Raw genomic sequence first — 20,742 nt, 5'->3', positions numbered from 1 at the left:
TCCCCCTTTCGTACTATGAGCCAAAAAGTCCTTTGCGCCTGCGCAGTGCCTCCTGGTGGTTGTTGGGCAGGGGTCTCAAGATGAAGTAAATGAGTCTTCCTCAGTTTAAACATTTCACCTTTAATCGTTGCGCATGCTCTGTAGGAATCTGGTCAACGTCCAAACAGCAAGGCTGGTTTTTACGGGAACTAAGTAACTGTTTTTCCCTTACCAGGAGTCCATGTTCTGGTACTGAATGGTAAGCACCATAGGCATTTGCTGAGCGGCATAACTGTTAAGTAAGCAATGTAACTTAAGTAATCATTTCTATTATACCCCCTTGTACAACCGCGTTGTACAATAGTCTATATCAACTCCCCCTTTTCTATTAACTAAGTCCTTTTACCTTTTATTTGAGAGATATCCAGGTTCCTTCCGTTGATTATTTCTATATGTACTGCATTAAACATGGTATAGTCATCAGGATAAGAAGAATTATCACCAGGATCCAAATTCCTTGTTTAATTAGGTCTTTGAGCCATCCTGCGATTCCAAATCCATTCAGTCATCCATCTAATCCTCCCACAACTGCCAATTTCTTCATATTTTCCTGTAATTAGCGTAATTTAGCATGGATTGACTTAGAATGGTCTGATAAATTCATACAGCACATGCCTTCAAAATCTTCACATCCATGTCCATGGGCTAACAGTAGGAAATCTATGGCTGCCCTATTCTGTAATGATGCATGTTGTACGCTGCCTACATCTGTAGCAAGCGGGGATATTATATCTGAGGTGATATTCATTTGTTTGGCTGCCCAGCATACAAGATGATGTATATCTGACAGTGCCTTTCCAGCCACCAAATTTGGTAGAAACAATGCAGTTAGGAACCTTGCTGTATGATTCCAAATTCTTGAAGTGAGGTCACAGTTAGGACCTAGTTGTCCTGTGGATCTTTCTTCTCTACAGAGGTGGTTTCTAAGGTCCTGAATCATGTGTTTCTTTGAAGCTGCAAATAAAGATAACTTTCCTAAATAGCATGGGCCCCCAAAGGGTTTTGAGGGTATCCCTGGACAAGCTTGGTCTCCACATTTTAAGAAATATCCCGGGGGTAAAGCCTTATGGATGGTACTTCTATAAGGTAATGAAGGGGAAGATCCTAAGCAGTATGAAGTGACATTATGATACCATTCTTTTCCACTGGTTACTTTAGTTTCTGGGGTTCCATCTGACCAGGAACTAAAGGTTACACAACTTTGTTTACCCTGGTCAGATCCGAGGAGTCTAAGTTCTTGTACAGGAATGGTTGAGTGATTCAATCCTCTTATAATTCCACACACTTGAGAGGAGGTGGCTGTCCATCCAGTTCCACTAATTTTAGTGGTTCTTATAGTCATGTTTAGGACTGAATCATCCCTTATCCATCCATGGAAATCAGAAGGATTCAGATAGGGAACTCCAATCAGGTATGTTTGAAATGGATTTCCCACCTGTGTGAGTGTCAAACAGAAATCGGTAATGCCAGTTTTATCTGCCCAGGTGAGCCAAACCTTTGTACCTGTCCCTAATAATGGTAATCCTCTATCGAGACTCTGTGCAGCCATGAAGGTCATGATTACTCCCATGATTATAATAATTTTCTTCTCAATTTTCTTTTAGGTTTAGAACACTCCAATCGTGTTATAGCAATCCTTTCTGCCTCTTGTCATAGTTGTGTATACAATTCTATCTGAATTTTTATGACTTTTAAAATGTCTTTTTCTGTCTCACACCCAATTTTTATTAATAGTTGCATTAACTCATATGCTATTTGGGGTGTTTCAAATGCATACGTGTAGCAGCCTAAGAAAATTGTTGATGCTTGAATCCAAATATTCTTATTATACTTATCACATCGTATTAAAGCCCAAAGAATGCAATCATTACATGTAGGATATATCTAGTCAAGGGTATCAAGGGTATCTATCATGAACATAGTTTGCAACATTACTTTTCATGAATTAGCTTCAATTTCAGTTCATTTTGAGTCTGGATTGCTTTCCAAGGAGTTCTTGGAGCTTTCTTAGCTCAAGTATGATGTATCCAAGTGTTCTGTCCTTTTACTTTGATATCAGTGAAAGTAGTAACACCTGGAATGGTCCCTTCCACCTCAGCTCAAGGTCCTCTTCTCCTGTAGGTTTAAAAGATTTTATATATACATAGTCCCCAGGTTGGATATTATGTACTGAACTAGCCAATCCCCTGCTTCGAGTTCCAGCCACATGTTTTTCCGTTTTTCTGAGTTGCTTTCCTAACTCTGTTATATAAGTGCTCATAGCCTCTTCTCCCACTTGGGAAGACGTTTCCTGTTGAGTCTCATATGGTCTCCCATATAGTATTTTGAAGGGACTCAACCCTTCCCGTGTTTTTGGTTTAGTTCTAATTCTTAATAAGGCCAATGGAAGCGCCTGGGGCTAAGATAGACTGGCTTCTTGGCCCAATTTCACAATTTGTTGTTTGATTAAATGATTCATTTTCTCCACTTGGCCACTCGACTGAGGGTGGCAGGGAGTATGAAGTTGTCAATCGATACCTAAATGTTTGCTAATTTGTTGTACCACTTTTGAAATAAAATGTGGTCCCCTATCTGAAGATTTGGTGGCTGGAACTCCATAGCATGGTATTATTTATTGTAGTAATGCCTTTGTTACCTCTCGGGCCTTTGCACTTCTAGTAGGAAAGGCTTCTGGCCAACCTGAAAATGTATCTGTCAGTACCAACAAATGTCTATACCCCCCTTTTCTTGGCAGTTCCGTAAAGTCAATTTGCCACTGTTGTCCTAGTCCATTACCTTTCCCAATTTGGCCCACTTTGGGTTTAGGAGTATTTTTAGGATTTGTTTGGAGGCAAAGATCACATTGGTGAGTTACTTGTTGAATGGTAGCATACAAGTTTCTAGCCATAATTTTATTAATTAAATATTTATATAAGGCATCTATTGCCCAGTGTGTTTTTTTGATGTTCATTTCTCACTAGGGATCATAACAGAGATGAGGGAACAATTATTTTCCCTTGTGGTGTGTGAGCCCACCCCTCCTCATTGACTGTTCCATCCTGATCTGTAATCAAGTTTTGATCTTCCTTATTATAATTTGGCTTACCTTTCAAGGAGATGTTCCCATCAGAAATTAGAGCCCCTTCAGTAATTATCTCACCCCTTGCCACTTTTTTTGCCTCTCTGTCCGCCAGCTCATTTCCTTCTTCCATTTCTGAGCTCACCTTTTGGTGTGCCTTAATGTGCATGATTGCTACCTTCTCAGGTAGCTGGACCCCTTCCAACAGTCTCATTATTTCTTGTGCATGTTTGATATTTTTCCCTTGTGAGTTCAACAGTCCTCTCTCCTTCCAAATGGTGCCGTGTGCATGCACAACTCCAAGAGCATATCTTGAGTTTGTACAAATGTTTATGCTTTTCCTTTTACCAGTTCTAGGGCTCTAGTCAGAGCAATCAGTTCCACTTCTTGTGCAGAGGTGTTTATTGTCAAGGGTCCAGATTCTATTACTTTTCTGCAGGTGGTGACTGCATATCCAGCATGTCGTTTCCCACTGATGACAAAACTGCTCCCATCAGTAAACCAGGTTTCTGCATTATCTAAAGGGGTATCCTTTAAGTCTGGATGGCTGGAGTATGTGGCCTCAATGGTTTCCAGGCAACCATGGTGCACAGGTTCTCCTTTGTTTCCGCTGAGGAAAGAAGCTGGGTTGACAATGTTAGTTACCACTATTACAACATCATCTTATTCCACCATGATGGCTTGATATTTCAGGAACCTCTGAGGGGAAAGCCAGTGCCCGCTTTGCACTTCCAGCACAGCAGACACTGTATGAGACATTAGCACTGTCATTTTCTTGCCCAGAGTAAATTTACTGCTTCTTGAATATTTAGCATGACTGCTGCCACAGCTCTTAAGACATCCAGGCCATCCTTTGGGTGCTGCATCTAGTTGTTTGGAAAAATAAGCCACTGCTGGTCAGTATGGACCGAAATTTTGTGCTAGTATTCCCAGGGCAATTCCTTGCTTTTCATGGGAAAATAAAAAGCATGGTTTACTCACGTCTGGGAGCCCCAAAGCTGGAGCCAACATGAGAGCACTCTTCAATTGGTGAAAGCCAGTGTGGCCTCCTTTGTCCACTGGAGATCTCTGTTTTCATTAGCAATGAGTGCATGTAGAGGTTTTACAAGCAATCCATAGTTACAGATCCACAGCCTACACCATCCTGTCATTCCCAGGAAGGTTCACAGTTCTTTTATCATCCAGGGCTTTGGGGTCTGACATATTGCCTCCTTATGACCTTGTCCCAGAGTTCGTTGTCTGGCTGATTTCATTACCCAGGTAAATTACTTTCAGTTTCACTATCTGAGCCTTTCTCTTACATACCCTGTATCCCTGGACATTGACACGGGAGTCATGGACAACACAGAGACGATCAATGTGATCAAGTGATTGCCGTTTATTGAGCATCAGACATAATCTTTTATACACATATCTGCACATGGGTTACACGCTGATTGGTTAACATGCCTTGCCAACAACCTTTTGACTGGGCTTCACACAAAATTACCTAATATAAGTTACCATATCTATTTATGTTAAGCATTAACCTCAACACCCTTACACTGCGGTTTTACATCCTGTTTTTTGTCTCAACGTTACAGTTTCACTTCCCCACCGCCGTCCCTGGCTAACCTCCCCAAGGCCTTGTATTTTTCCTCTCCCAGAAAAGCCCGACTCATGCTAACTAAATCCATACAACACCTGGAGTCCTAGAAAATTTGAGAGGCTTACCATCCAAGCAACACAGGTTTCTTCTGTCCAGGTGGCAATTAGGATGTCATACACGTACTGCTATAGCTTCCCTTCTTCTGGTGGAACCTCCCAGGACTCTACGTCTTTTGCAAGTTGTTCTCCAAATAGGGTAGGACTATTCTTAAATCCTTGAGGCAACACCATCCATGTGAGTTGGGTTTTGTGCCCACTCTTCGGGCTTTCCCATTCAAATGCGAAAATTTTCTGGCTGGCTTCATGGAGAGGGAAGCAAAGGAAGGAATCTTTGCGATCTAAAACGGTAAACCAAGTTAATTCTGGTGTTAAGCATGTCAACAAAGTGTACGGATTTGCTACCACGGGGTAGAGATCTTCAGTGATTTTATTAACAGCTCACAAGTCCTGTACCACTTGATACGACCCGTCAGGTTTGTGGACAGGTAAGATAGGGGTGTTAAAATCAGATTGGCACTCCTTTAGTAATCCTAACTGTAGAAAGTTTTCAATTATTGGGCAGATTCCTTCCCTATCTTCCTTTTTTAAGGGGTATTGTTTGACTCTAACAGGCTGTTTTCCTTCCTTGAGTTTAATCTGTATCAGGGGTGCATGTTTGGGCTCTTCCAGGTATATCTGTAGCCCATACTCCTGGGAATACCTGATACAACATGTCTTCCCTGACCTTTTCCTTTGTTTGATGTGTGATCAGCCCTAGGCTCAACATTTCTATGTGTTGTTGGTCATTTACTTTTAAAGCATCTCGCCTTCTTTGAAGGTAATAGTTGCTCTTAACTGTTCTAATAAATCTCTCCCTAGGAAAGCCTTTGGGGAATTGGGCATTTATGAATTTATGAATGCCCCATTGTTTTCCCAATTGATACTTCAATGGTCTGCAAAAGTAAGCCTTTTCACTGTGGCCAGTCACCCCTTTTACAGTAACGTATTCTTCCCCCACAGGTATTAATGCCTTGTTTAAAATCGAATATGTTGCCCCTGTATCTATTAAAAATTCTACTTCTTCCTTTTTATCCCCTAGCTTTATTATAACCAGTGGATCCGCTAAGGAAGATTCCCCTAGTCTTCATCAATCATCTATAGTTATATGTGTGATTCGGAGAAAACTCCATGAACAAACTCGCCAACAGTTTCAAGTTGACAAGCAGGTATTCTTTATTACGGCGCCGGGAGACACAGGGGATAGCTCCTCCTAACGTGTGTCCCCGTATTGCTCTACAGGTCATCCTTATATGGTCACTGGGAATATTACATCATTTCCAGAAAGTTTCCCGCATTCATACAAAAATGTGATGGTCGTTCCCAGCTTAATTAACATTACAGACATAGCAATCATCCTGTTCTTTTACTTATCAATAGGTTTTAACTGCTGCCATCCTGGCCATCAGCTAGTCCCAGGTGCTACCCACCCCCTGGTCGTTTTCCATTCTGTTTTTCTCACACCTTTTGTACTGAGGTTCTGAGGACCTGAAACTGCCTTCAGGCAAAACGGTTACTTTTCATTACAAAGCCATCAAACTTATCATTACTTAAGAACTGATTACATTTACATTACATTACTGATTACATTTTGTGCCTCCTTGTATCATGTGTCACTACATCTTTTTTGATTATTTTACGCTGCTGATTTTGATTTTCTGTGTTTCTTGGGCATTCATTCTTCCAATGTCCAGATTTTCAACACGGGGCACATTGTTGTCTTCCTAACTACGGTCTCTGTTCTCTATTTCTCCCTTCTTCCACAGCTGCTACTAATCTTTACATTCCCTGTTCATATCCTTCTTCTCAATTGCTGAACACCCTCCAAGCCTTGTCTAGCAATACTTCTGAATTCCTTCCCTCTGTTGGGCGCAGTTTCTGCAGTTTCCTCCTAATATCCCTGGTTGACTGGCCCAGGAACAAGGACACAAGCTGTTGTATTCCCACTTCTGAACTGTGGGAATTCTTAAAGAGCCAAGGCCACGTAGTGAGCAACCCCGATACCCTGAGCCTTGTTACTGTAAAGTAAGGAGATTCTTGGCAGGCATAAGCAAGGTCAGTTGTCTTGTTAGGCCTCTGTAATTTTCCACTGAAAACGTGCAGAGAATAATCTCTGCCAAGGTTGTAGTTTCCCACTGTATTTTTAGAGTAAGGTATTTAATCGCAGTTATAACAAGTTCTAAACATTAGCTTTGTAAATGATAGTAACCTCTAGACTAACCAATTAGAGCTCAGTATCCAATGCTGTTACATAAGGGTGTAAGGGTATAAGAAGAGCACTGTATCTAATAAAGTTTGGCAATCGTTTGATCACATTGATCGTCTCCTCGTTGTCTGTGACTCCTGCGTTGACACTGAACTAGGATCTAGTGGAATGTGTTGGCGCATTGCGTCTCTGAGCCGATCTGAGAACTCAGAAGGGGTTTCTGAAGAGCCCTGTTCAACAGCATATAATGCTGACCAGTCTATGCTGGCTCGTTCTTATACAGAGACAACCAATGTACAGAGGGGTAATACAGAGAAGTTGTACAAGGGGGTTAAAGGAATTCCTTTGCTTAAACAAAAGGTTCTGTCTGTCCTAAGTACCTAACACGCCAAGGCATTGACTACTGATAAGGGACAAAAGCAGATGCTTAGCTCTATTGGTAAGGGATAAAAGCCAAATCACCTGGTGTTTTTAAGATTGTTTTTCTGTTTCTGTCATTGTCTCTAATAGTAACTGTATATGGTTCCAGTCTGGATTATGCTGCTTTACTAGAAACTGTAAGTATTTTGTAACATTGATTGGATGATTACAATAATCTCTAGCTACATTTTTTACAAGGAGGTGCAAAATGTAATCAGTTCTAAGTAATTATAAGTTTGATGGCTTTGTAATGGAAAGTAACCGTTTTGCCGGAAGGTAGTTGACTTAGTTTCAGGTCCTCAGAACCTCAGTACAAAAGGTATGAGAAAAGCAGAATGGAAAACAGGACCTGGGGGGGAGTATCTGGGACTAGCTGATGACCAGGATGGGAGCACTTTAACTCATAAGCAGAAGGACAGGATGATTGCTATGTCTGTAATGTTAATTAAGCTGGGAAAAGTAAACGACCCTTAAAGACCATCATCACATTTTTGTATGAATGCGGGAAACTTTCTGGAAAATGATGTAATATGCCCGGTGACCATATAAGGATGGCCTGTAGAGCAATACGGGGACACACGTTAGGAGGAGCTATCCCCCGTGTCTCCCGGCGCCGAAATAAAGAATACCTGCTTGTCAACTTGAAACTGTTGGCGAGTTTGTTCATGGAGTTTTCTCCGAATCACCATCTTCCAGGCTTCTAGATCTGACGTAATGAAGGGCACTTTATTAGCATCGTAGTTCCCTCTGGACCTTCTGCTTCCCAGAGTGGTGCCTGTAAAACTTGGTTTTGTCGTGTTTGGGATGAAATTGGGCTTTCAGGGGCGGTTTCTGAGCTTTCTGAACCTACACTTTCCTGTCTTCTCGGTGGGGCTTAAAGATACCTGTTAATTCTTGCTCTGTATCCTGGTGCCGAATCTTTTCTTGTCTGGTACACACTGACCAACGTCGCAAGAGGAACAGCAGCACTTAGGTTTAATTTCACTGTCCCTTTTTTCTTTTTCCATGGCCAAAACAAGGGGATCTTGAGGCGGTATCATCCCGCATGCTCTCTGCCACTCTGGGTGGAGAGTGAAAAACATATCTAGTTTATATAGTGGCCACCACTGATTACAATATTTAATTAGAATCCTCTTATTCTCGGTTCCCCCAGAGCCTGCAATTTTTCCCAAAAGAGCCATGGTCGAGAGGAACGGAGTGAATGGGGAGGCATTTGCAAAGGTTAAGGGGATAGTTTCGGGGCTCCCCGCTGTGCTGTTGATTTTAAATGCGCCCTCGGGGCCCTGCTGTGAAGAGCTTCATTCACAAAGCTGAGGAAGGGTTCTTCCACAGGGTGGCACCCCTTTTCTCTCTTCGCCCCCGTCACCGCTGCCCTAGGCACGCTCCGACAGCCATTTACACACATCCAGGTATAGAAAAAATAATATAAAGTAAAATTATATCAACCAAATGAAACAGCGCCCAAAGCCGCACACGCCGCCCCACACCCTGCTACACACCAACAGAGGCGCTCCGCGCATGCGCACACGGCGGGGTCCTGCACTAGAGTGCCAGTACACTCACCACGATCACCTTTCGGGAGTTCTACGCAGGCGCAATGCGACTTCTGGCTTCACCGCCATTAGGATGTTGCGCATGCGCATACAGCAGCAAACAGCCTTCTCGCCCTACTACGCATGCGGGATCGCTCTGTGCGCATGCGCCGTCTTCACCGCCGGTCTCTTAGCGATCTTGGAGCGGGGTAGTGGGTGCCGTGTGAGCACCGCGCCGGGCCGGCCGGGCGGAGGAGCCGCCGTTGCCGTCATCATCATCATGGTGTTCTACTTCACTTCCAGCGGTGAGTCAGTGAGGGGACAGCGCTCTCGGCTTCCTTGTGGAGAGGAGAGAGCGACCTGTGGGGGTAGCGGGTGCCGCCGCTGTGAGGGGAGCGCTGGGCCGCGCCGCCCTCCCTGCCGGTTCCTCAGCTCCTGCCCCTACTCCTCTGAGTGCCCCCATTAGGCCTCAGGGAGCTCTTCCGCGAGCCCACGGGCTGGGCTGAGGGTAAAGGACCACGTTTGGATCAAAATCGGCTACAGGTTAAAGTGGTTTTAGGAGCTGGGAGGTTCCCCGCGCTTAGGAGCGGCCCAGTGGTGGTTGTTAACAGCTGTGAGCGAATGGAAGTGCAGTGACTGACTGCTGGAAAGCATGCTGAGGTGTGCTGCTGGCAGAAGTGTGAGGCAAGATGTAGTGTGTAAGTTATCTCATTACTGTTCCTTTAACACAGACAGATCTCTGGTTTTTTTTTTCCCCCATGCATAAAGTTTTGCTGATTATGAAGCATCACAAATCTCTGGTTTGACGCAGCAGAAGCTGATGATACAGCGGATTGTGCAGGAATATTTCTTTTTGCTTTGCCCCCCACCCCCCATCATTTCATAGAGTCACAAAATGGTTTGTGTTGGAAGGGACCTCAAAGCTCATCCTGTTCTAACCCACTGCCAAGAGCAGGGACACCTTCCACTAGACCAGGTTGCTCCAAGCCCCATGCAGCTTGGCCTTGAACACTGCCAGGGATGGGGCAGCCACAGCTTCTCTGGGCAACCTGTGCCAGGGCCTCACCACCCTCACAGGGAAGAACTTCTGCCTCATATCTAACCTGAACTTGCCCTGTTTAAGTTTTAACCCATTACCTGTTGTCCTGTCACTACAGTCCCTAATGAAGAGTCCCTCTCCAGCTTCCTTATAGGGCTCCCTCAGATACTGAAAGACTGCTGAGGTCTCCACACAGCCTTCTCTTCTCCAGGCTGAACAGCCCCAACTTTCTCAGCCTGTCTTCATACAGGAGGTACTCCAGCCCCCTGACCATCCTTGTGGTCTCCTCTGGACTTGTTCCAATGGTTCCATGTCCTTTTTATGTTGGAGATACAAGAACTGCACACAATACTACAAGTGAGGTCTCACGAGAGCAGAGTAGAGGGGCAGGATCACCTCCTTCAACCTGCTGGTCACGCTCCTTTTGATGCAGCCCAGGATGCGGTTGGCTTTCTGGGCTGCGAGCACACACTGAAGCTGGTTCCACCAACACCTCCAAGTCCTTCTCCACAGGGTTGGTCTGAAACAATACTCTGCCCAACCTATAGCTACAAACTGGGTCAGTAAGCAGTTTGAGATCCAGGTCATTTCACTGACATAGTTGTAGCACAGAATTGAAGCGTGTCCTCTCTTTTAGGGATTTTGAAAATACGAGGTGAGACACCATGTTTTCCTGAGATGTTTTTTGGAGGCACATTTGATCACCCGCAGTTCATTTGTTTGGTCTCGGGACACCTCAGAGCAGCTTCCAGTGCCTGAAGGAGCTGACAAGAAGGCTGGAGGGAAGGGGTCTTTCCCCTTCTCTTCCCCATGCCAAACAAGCCCAGCTTCCTCAGGCTGTCTCCATAGCAGAGGTGCTCCAGCTGTCGAAGCATCCCTGCACCTCTGGAGACACTCCAACAACTCCACATCCTTTTTGTACTGGGGACCCCAGAGCCTGATGCAGAACTGCAGGGAGGGGTCTCAGCAGAGTGGAGCAGAGGGGGAGAATCCCTTCCCTCAACCTGCTGGTCATGGTCCTGTGTCCCATAATGGTACGAATGAAACAAAAAAATTTATGGAACTTCAGTCTTTCTATTGTCCTGTGAATTTTAATCTTCTCAGGCTACGTGGGGGAGGTGCACATTGGGGAACTTTGTATGAAGGAATCTGGGGAAGTGAGGGCCAGGCAGGTGAGCTGGTTCCCTCAAGGCTTTGCAGGTTGTTAATCCCAACTGTAAATATGCTCTCAGCCTGTCTGGCTCACAGACATGTGCTTAATTGAACAGATCATACAGTTACACAGCTGTAATTGGAACTGCCTGGATGTTGAGGGTGTTTTGCCCAGAAGGCTGCTCCTTGCTGGATAATCTTCTATGGAAATTGGTGGAAACACCCATTTCCAACATCTGTTGAAGCATGTGGGTTAAAATATGAAAGAAATGCAAAACAATCCTTCCTTTGGCTCCCAGAAGGGGAGGGGTGTGGATGGATGAAGCAGTTTCTAGTCTAGTGACCAAGATCAGTGTTTGTCCTTCATTGCACAGTTTATCCAACCGCCTTTTGATTTGTTTTCCTTTTTCTGTCCCTCAGTGGTTCCTTCCGTTTACACCATTTACATGGGAAAAGATAAGTATGAAAGTAAGTGCATTAGTGTAATGATGCCAAATGGCTTCGATTTATATTTGTGGGGATTTAAGGTCATTTTGAAAGGATGTCTTTGTATGTGTTAATTTGATATATTGCTTGAGTACTTGCAAGTGACTTACCATGCTGAAACCCACTGTGTTACTTTTAGTTAGGATAAATAAATGTTGTAAGTCCTATAGGCAGAGTAACTTTTCAGATACAAGTGAAAACTAAATTAACTGGAACCAAAATACCCATCTAGAGAAAAATACTGTCTCCTCAGGTTGTGTTTGATAACTTTTTGAAAGCCAGCCTTCCATTTCCCTGCTCAGTCCATATTTTTCCCCTCTCCAGTAAACAGTTGTACTCCATAGGTTTCCCATGCCCTTCTTTCTCTCACGGAGCAGGTTATGGTTCTGCTATGCTCCCTGGTTCCACATCGGTAGTTGATGTGAAGCTGGGTGTCTCTCTCCAAGGGGGAAGTGTTAGTGTGGCTGTTTTGACAGCTTGCCCTGAAATTCTCTCCTTTCTGTGGGTGGATATTTGAGAAAACATTTTTTCCCTTTAAAAACTCAGATGCTGAGGATGATGGAGGTGTTCCTGACATACTTGTTCTGGCCACACCTCTAGCAGGCAGGTGCAGGTTGAAGCCCTGTTCTCCCTCTGTTCTGTCATTGTGCAGTGGCTGAGCTACAGCAGAGGACTCCTCCTCTGCAGGTAGTTGGGTTTGTTGTTGGTTACATCCTGCACTTTGCTCACTGATACTTTTGTTCCTGCAGATGAAGACCTAATAAAGTATGGCTGGCCTGAAGATATCTGGTAGGTACTAAAACTCGCTGAAAATAACTGCCTTTCATTATGCAACCAAGTGGAATAACCACCTTCTGGCTTTCTCAGGACATTTGGCCTTTCAATGACCTTTCCAAGGCCATTCAGCAGCTTAAATGCAATCCCAGGGAAGAGGTGGATTGCAGCAAACCTGTGTGCAGCTTTTGGGACCCTGTGGATCCTGAGTTCATTCCCCTGCATCTCCCCTTCACCCCCCACTTTGTTAATCAGAAGAGCTTATCCCTTTATGAGGCTTTTTGGGGTTTATCTGTGCATGGAACTGCTGGAGAAGCAGTAGCTTGAGTAACTCCATACACAGATATTTGTGTTTCAGAATATAGGTGCTAGCTTGCTGTCACTCTTACTGTGTTTGGGAAATGGGCAGAGCTAAATGAGAAGGTGTTTGTAAGAGAAAACACCTCCTGAGTCACGCCAGAGTGGCAACTCCTGAGTATCTTTGTGCACAGACAAGTGAAAAAAGCAAAAACAAAAGGCCAGGGAAAGTGGAGGCAGAAATCAGGGAGCCCTCAGATGGGGCTGGGACTGGGGCTGGAAGGTTTTTGAGCAACAGTAAATGCTGTGCCTAGAGAAAACTGTCCATTGCCTCCCTGTGCTTTTATCTCTGTGTGTGGTTTGTGTCTGCCCTGTGTGCACTGCAGAGAAGTGCTGGCCTGTAAAACAGCCCATCTTCAGAACTGGAATTGTGAGCAGGAGAGCTTGATATTTTGATTCCTGATGGGTGAAAACTGTGTTTGCTCCTAAGCAGAGCCAGGGCCAGGCAGGCAAAAGGAGGTGCTCTGACATGTGGGTTGGTTTTGGCTCCTAAGATGTCATCAGATGAGAAATCCAAGAGAAGGGGAAATCTGATTCTGTTAACAGTAGTTGGTGATATTTTTGCTGGCTGGATTAATCCATAAAGTTACCAGAATTATAATGTTTGTGAAGGAGTTGGCTTGCTTTCAGGCATTATTGCACAGGGCAGATGTGTCATGGTGGCTGCCCTCTCCTTTGCTAACAATATCTAACAAGGGTCACTCTGTGGATTGTTCTCCTCTCGCTTTTCAGGGTGCCCTTGCAGGGATGAGCTGAGGTGTCCTGTTAGAACTGAAGCCTGAATAGTCAGGATCTGACACACTCTGTGGAGGATGTTTGTCAGCAGCCAGCTAACTGGCAAGGGAACCTTTTTTTTCTAGCAGAAGTGATTCTGCTGAGTAGCACTTCGTTGTAGCAGTATCACACTCATTTTCTGTCTCATGTTTGTCCTATCACTACATAAGGTTTGTCTATACTGTAATTTAGAAGTAACCTTGAGATTCATCCTCCAGTTCCCTGAGCCATGAAAGCCATCTTTCTCCATCTCTGCCGTATCTTGTTGCTCACACCGATACCCGCATTAGTGTCCCCAGAGCCTTCTCCAGGCTGAACAAGCTCAGCTTTCCCTTCATAGCAGAGGTGCTCCAGCCCCTGGAGCATCTTTGTGACCTCCTCAGGTCTCACTCCAACAACTCCACTTGTTTCTTAAAGGATAGGTTCTGACTCCCATCTGTTTTTAAACATATCAGGAACATTTGTAGAGTTCTGGTATCTGTGGAGTGATTGTTTTGTCACTTACTGGGAAGTAAATGTTTCATAACAGATCATCTCTTACCATCTGTTAAATATGCTTTTTGTTTTTATTCTGTAGGTTTCATGTGGATAAACTCTCCTCTGCACATGTGTACCTTCGGTTACACAAGGTAATCCTGTGGCACATGTATTTAAAAACATTAATATTTACCTGCCTAAAACTGCACATGCCCATTTTGCAGATTCCTTGCACAAGACTATCTTTGCTCACATGAACCATTGAAATCTGCAGGGTTCCCTGAGGGTGCAGATAACAACGCATGTGGGGAGACTGAATTTGTAGCTTCCATTACCAAATAATATAGAGAGGAGCAGGAAGTTTCACATGGCCCAACAACAGTTGATTTTTGGCTTGACACCAAGCATGTGTTTGTGTGTGTCACCCCATTAAAACTGTGACAATGCCTTTACAAGAAGAGAGAAGCAGGGCACAAATCACTTGCGGTGCTTCAAGCCTCTCCTTTCAAATCATAGAAGCACAAAATCACAGAATGGTTTGGGTTGGAAGGGACCTTAAACCTCATCTAGTTCCATTCCCCCTTGTCCTGTCCTTACGTGTCCCTAGCAAAATCTCCTCTCCAGCTTTCTTGCTGGCCCTTTTAGGTATTGGAATGTCACATAAGGCCCCAGTCTTGTAAAACGTGGAGTATAGGGGTCCTGGTTTTGTTTGCAGAGCATCATGCCTTACTTCAGGTTTTCATGTGCTCATCAGTCCCTGCAGCCCCTTGCTGCATGCTGCTCATGTTGCCTTGCTCTATCACAGGGGCAGACGGTGGATGACATTCCTAAAGAAGTTTTGATAGACTGTGCCCATCTTGTGAAGGCAAATAGCATTCAAGGTAACACTGATTCCTGCTGTGAGGTGTTTGTGGCAAGTGTTTCTGGCCCACATGAGCGTCTGTTTTTTTGGACCTTTCTGCTGCAGTACTCCCTGTTAAACCTGGGAAGCAGATGTCGCTGGCAGCTGCTGGGGCTGCCCATGAGCCCTTCGTAAGGAGGAATTAAAAATATCTGAAATTCCTGTTTGTGCCTCGATATTGCTGCCTGAGCCAAGGCGGCCTCGCAGGCCCCTCTCTAACACCACCTTGGGGCCCCCTTCCATAGTAATCACTCTTCTGGCAAAGGCAGTCTCCATCTGGAGTTCGTTAACACTGCTGCAGTGCTCATGTTACTGCAGAAAGTGATGTTGTGGTGTTCTTCTGTTTCACTGTAATGCTGGAAGGACTTCTCCGTTTTCTTCTTTATTGCCTAGCTAGTAATGTTTGTGACAAGAATAACTGCCAGGGTCTCCATGCACACAGAAGACTTTTAAGACTCTCAGCTGAGAGAGAATTGAAATGTTTCCCTTCTCCCCTGCTACCTAGGTTGCAAGATGAACAACGTCAATGTGGTGTACACACCGTGGACTAATCTGAAGAAGACAGCAGACATGGATGTGGGGCAGATTGGCTTCCACAGGCAGAAAGATGTAAGTGTCACTGTACACCAGGGACAAGGACCTGGTGGCAGACTGTTAGGAGCTGGGTGCATTGTCTTCAGTGTTTGCCCTAAAGGCAGAGAATTGTCCACTTTTAAAGGATAGGAGGGATCTTTGGAACATATTTGGATTTGCCTGAACATACCTGAAGATTCAGGGTTGAGTGTTAGCCTGTAGCAGAGTGTAGCCTGTACAGCATGTTTCCAAGCTGCAGTGTAGCTGAGGAGTCTTTGCTGACACCAGATGGTATCACTTGTTTGAATTTACCCCCATTGAAATAATCTCTTCCTGCAGATGAGGAACCTGTGTATGAGCAGTCAGTTTGGATCAGCTCATTGGCAGTAGTATAATGACACGTCTGGAAGTGGCCAGGACTTGCGCTCGCTGTGTAGAAGAGGGCTCTGCAGGGTCCCCTCTGTAGGGAGGTATCTGTTGCTGTGTTTGCTCTATGGTCTCTGCTCCAAGAGGTGTCTCACCTTGGTGCTGCCTCTGAATTTGTTTAGCCTGTAAAAAGGCAGAGCTGCTTGCTGAGGGGTCAAACCAATGGACTGAGCTCTTCCTAAGCCTGATCTATGGTCCACAGATAATGTTATCCTTAAACTGTAGTTCTGTAGGTTGGCTGCTGGGAGATGAAGCTCTCTAGAGGTGCAATTGTTTTAACTAAAACAAGTCTGTACTAGGGCAAGGCATGCTAAAACCCTGCAATCAACAAGCAGCATGTGAGCTTCTCTTCGAAAACAGTCTGCAAAGACCTCTTGCCACCTCTTGAGGAACTTGCAGAGACCGGTTCTCATTTCTAGGCCTCTGTAGAGGCATGTGCCAAGAAACAGAATTAGTAATGCTTATGTATTTAGCAATGGTTCTGCTTATTAGCTATGTGCTTCTGAGTGTTGGGAGTGGGCCTCTTTGCTGTTACACAACCTGTTGAATAGCCCTCAGTGGCAGGGATTTTCCTCAGCATCTGTTTTTGTGGAATTCAGCGATGTGTAAAGTGGAAATAGGGTGTTTTCTTTCCGTTGAGAAAGTGCCAGAATAAAAGTATTTTTTTATAAGGATCATAGTTCTTTGCACTCCAAAGGTGAAAATGCTGACAGTGGAAAAGAAGGTGAATGAGATCCTGAACCGGCTAGAGAAGACAAAAGTGGAACGCTTCCCAGACCTGGCTGCTGAGAAGGAAGCCCGCGACAGAGAGGAGAGAAATGAGAAGAAAGCCCAGATCCAAGAGATGAAGCGGAAGGAAAAGGAAGAGATGAAGAAGAAGAAAGAGCTGGAAGAACTTAGGTTAGTAACAAATTTTAGTGCCAGCTTCTAAACTCCCTTAGTTTTCATTGCTGCTGGGAGAGAGTCACGGGTCAGCAGTTTCTGTTTAACACTGGCCCAGCATTACTCAGTGTTCAGCTGATCTGCTCTGGCTGAGATGTCTGCACAGCCCAGTGATTTCCTTTGTCTTTGGAATAAATGTGTTTTCACAGAATCCTAGAATAGTTTGGGTTGGAAGGGACCTCAAAGCTCATCCAATTCCAACCCCCTGTCACGGACAGGGACACCTTCCACTAGACCAGGTTGCTTCAAGCCCTGTCCAACCTGGCCTTGAACACTGCCAGTTTTCTCCATTTCTGCTTTTTAAATACACCAGGATTTTAAAGCATTGTTAAAGGAAAGGACTGTGTCTCTTGAAACCTGTCCCTAACTTGGGTGAAATTGGGCAAGCGCTTGGTGCTCTGTCACTGGGATGGGAGCAATTGCTTCCAGCTTTGTGTGAGCCTTGGAAAGCACTGAGCTTTCACTACAGTTCTTCAGCTTTCTCTTGCGTCACTTGTGTTAACTAAAACATGCTTGAGTCCTCAAGCACACACTCCTTTAAACACAGAATGAAGGACGATGGTTTGAAATGTCATATTAACCTTTCTGTAATGGAATCATAGAATCACAGGATGGTTTGGGTTGGAAGGGACCTTAAAGCTCATCCAGTTCCAACCCCCTGCCACGGGTAGGGGCACCTTCCAATAGACCAGGTTGCTCCAAGCCCCATCCAACCTAGCCTTGAACACTGCCAGAGACGGGGCATTCACAATTAGCCAAAAAGTATGAGATAAGTGAATACTTGTCTAGCCTAAGTTCAGAAGGGACAGCAAATTTGTTTTTCTTCTACTTGGTCCTGTTTTAGCAAAATGCCTCTTTGTTGGTGGGGTTTGAAAACATGTGATGCAAAATAATGTAATTTCCCTTCCAGAAGCTATTCATCATTAATGAAGGCTGAGAACATGTCCTCTAATCAGGTAAGAGCTGGCTGATGCCTGCAGAAACCTTTTGGGGACAGCTGAAATTCAATGCGTGATCGGGACGATACAGCTCCCGCATTGCAGTCTGGTGTTGGTGACTCTTGCATGATGGAGCAGTTATCCATCTTCCATTCTCAGTGAAGGACATTGCTAATATAATCCTCTTTCTGAGAAGCTCTTACTGCTTTTATGCCAGCCAGGAGGAGCAAGTGCTGCTGGAAATGTGTGTAAAGTCCTCCCAGTCCCCTTCCCACCCAACTGAAATAACATTGAGAGTTTTAAGTGCAGCACCAGGCTTGAGTCCACTTTTGAGCTGCTTGGGCATAACCGGGCTTGTGGGCTGAGGAGATCTTCCTAATGGCAACCATTACTTGCATATGCCACCTTGATATTTCAAGAGAATGGGGGAAAATGCACTTTTGTTTTTCAACAAGAAATAAGCTGGAGTTGTAAAGACAACAGTTTGGGAAGGAATTAAATGGGTGCTGAGGGGTAGAAGAGGAAAGGTGGAAGGCGGGTGTCCTTGCAGAGGGCAAGCACCCAGGACTGGAGGAGGATAACATGGCTGCCCTGCAGTGGTGGAAGAGGAGCAGAAGAGGAAAGAAGCCCAGGCCAGTGGGGAGGAAAAAGAGGAGGTGGAGCAAAGGAGAGACAGGGGCTGAAGTTCAGAAGAGGTCTTGGTGTGCAGTGGGTTTGCCTGTGCTTTGCCCAAGGTCTCGCACATCTGCAGCATCCTCCTTCGTGTGACCTTGTGCAAATAAATCTTGGAGCTCCTCTGAGTGACCCTCAGTTTAAAATCCACCTTTTGCAACCTAGTCCTTGACTGAGTGCTTAGAGGGGTGTGTGGCTTTCAAGAACTCTTGATTTTCCTCCTGGTTGGCACGGAGATCCCCTTTGAAACTTGAACCGGCTTGAAGTATGAGCATCTCCTGACATGCGCAAGTGGGCTGTGCCCAGTTGGTGACACTTGCCAGGGAGATGCATGGTGGAGATGCTGTACAGGGAGGTCTTCTCCCAGCAGCCAACCCCCATGTGATGCCAGACTGTTTTCCTTCTCCCAATTCGGGAAGAAGCTCAGGCTGGGATATGGGGTGGTCCATGAAGCTGCTGGTGAGAGGTTCCTCGTAGATCGCAGCAGATAAGATGATATGCTGCAGGGACATCAAACAGCAACTGCTGTTTCACAATCAGAGCCTTGCTTAGGGCTGTTCCCACTCCAGAGCAGCTGTCGTACAACTGTTTGCTCTGGTTTCATGGTGTTTGTACTGAAATGCCAGGAAACCAGAATAAATGGCAATTCTGAAATCCTGCCGAATATACTATTTCACCATTTTCCACTGTAATGTGCACAGTGATCCTGATTTGTCTTTCTTCCCACAGGATGGCAACGATTCAGATGACTTTATGTAAATAAAGTCTCTCCTTTCTCAATCTTGAGGTGGTTTGGGATGTCTTAATATGTCACCATCGCTAGGAATGCCGAAAAAATATCCCCAAAGTGAACTCTGGCTCCATTTCTTCCGAACCTGGTTGGTTCTTCTGGCATCCTAACCAGCTTTGTGCCACGGACACCTTCGGAAAGGAGATAGATATGTCTGCATGTACATCTCTCTTTCGGGGACATGGGTGGAAGGAAGCAGAATTGACTTTCAGTTCTACAAAGACAGGGGTTGTGTAGCTTTTAATCCAGTGAGATTTAAAGAAAAGGAACCAAATCCATGTTGTCTTGCCACTGTCCTGGCAGCAGGGTGACTCGGAAGCGGTTGCCATTTGCTCAGTGTCACTGGTATGTACATGAATGTGGTGCTGCCGATTAACTCTCCTCTTCACACTGGTGTGGTCTGCAAAGCGGGATCCCTCTGCACTTGAGGGTGTAAATTTGGACAAGGTGACGAAAACCCTCCCAGGCCCGGGAGGGGGCTCCTTGTTAATCCTCCAGATGATGCTGACTGAGCTTGGCTGGTGTTGCAGCTGACGTGCATGACCACTGGCTGTGATATGCATGGTTAGCACAGAATGAGAATGAGCCACACAGTATGGTTTCTTTTAAATTACACTTGATTCTGGGGCTGGTCTTTGGAAGCCTTCTCTGGAGAATGAAATGAGTGGAGAAGAGTTGAGTTTTGTGCAGTGCCTACGCCTGTCCAGGCCAGAGCTCTTTGCCTGAGTGCTCTGGAAGGTTTCATGGCCCAGTCTGTATGAAACTGTTGCAATAATCCTCACAGCACCTGTATATATGTCATGATTAAATTCATACCATGCTGAGAAAACATGCTGCTAGGTGGGAGTCACCCAGTGTGCTCAGACCTCTGAGAAGGAGCGGTGAGGCTCTGTGGAGTGTCTCCTCAGGCAGCAGAAACCTGTGCAGAGCATGGCTGTGCTGAGGGGCGACACCACAAAGCTGCCAGTCTGGTTTTGTGGTGTGTTTCTGGATGTTGCAGTCTCGGTGGGGCAGGAGTTACAGGAAAAGAATGGTTCCTGGGAGGTGGATTTATGGAGGGGGAAATAAGCAAAAAGGAAATGTGCCTTAACAAACTCAAATCTTAACTATCTCATCAGAGAATTACTGGATTAGTGGAGGAGATAAAACCTACCCTACTGCAAGGGCAAGTCCCAGTAGTAGCGCACTTAAAGTTGTCTTCCCAGCATCAACCACCTTCCTCCTGCATCCTGAGGGTTTGAGTTTGGGGCTGGACAGAGCGAAGGGGTTGAGGTCTTCCTGGGAGGAAGAGGATGGTGAGCTGTGTGTGCATCCTCTTGCTGCTTGTGTCCCAGCTTGGGCTGACCAGAACCTGGGGTGGCTTCAGCCAATGCCACCCCAAACTCCGCAGTGTCCCACCTCCTTGGACACCTGCCATGCAAACTGGCCGAGGGCCTGGGGGAGATGAAAACCATTCTGGGGCTGATGGGGAAACTGAGGCACGGTGCAGCAGCTGGTTTTCCT

The 20,742-nt window shown here is 45.4% G+C and overlaps 1 protein-coding gene across 1 annotated transcript; it reads left to right on the top strand.

Annotated features, from left to right (window-relative positions):
* The first annotated feature begins 9,109 nt into the window (after nt 1-9,109).
* On the top strand, nt 9,110-20,068 carry CCDC25 (coiled-coil domain containing 25). Its single transcript, XM_005146376.3, has 9 exons — nt 9,110-9,243; nt 11,550-11,597; nt 12,365-12,404; nt 14,098-14,149; nt 14,803-14,878; nt 15,404-15,507; nt 16,595-16,797; nt 17,750-17,795; nt 19,179-20,068. The coding sequence occupies exons 1-9, from the start codon at nt 9,219-9,221 to the stop codon at nt 19,206-19,208; spliced, it is 624 nt and encodes a 207-aa protein (XP_005146433.1). The 5' UTR covers nt 9,110-9,218; the 3' UTR covers nt 19,209-20,068.
* The last annotated feature ends 674 nt before the right edge of the window (nt 20,069-20,742 follow it).

The sequence above is a fragment of the Melopsittacus undulatus genome, chromosome 3 (genome assembly GCF_012275295.1).
Source record: "Melopsittacus undulatus isolate bMelUnd1 chromosome 3, bMelUnd1.mat.Z, whole genome shotgun sequence".
NCBI lineage: Eukaryota > Metazoa > Chordata > Aves > Psittaciformes > Psittaculidae > Melopsittacus > Melopsittacus undulatus.
The sequence above is the reverse complement of the archived record's forward strand: the minus strand, read 5'-3'. Positions and strand labels throughout refer to the sequence as shown.

What these genes read in the sequence shown, in the direction of transcription:
- CCDC25 (XM_005146376.3), top strand. Translation starts at nt 9,219, where the DNA reads ATGGTGTTCTACTTCACTTCCAGCG. An exon ending in GGCTGGCCTGAAGATATCTG is followed by an intron (nt 12,405 to 14,097) that starts GTAGGTACTAAA and finishes TTTATTCTGTAG; the next exon opens with GTTTCATGTGGATAAACTCT. An exon ending in TGTACCTTCGGTTACACAAG is followed by an intron (nt 14,150 to 14,802) that starts GTAATCCTGTGG and finishes GCTCTATCACAG; the next exon opens with GGGCAGACGGTGGATGACAT.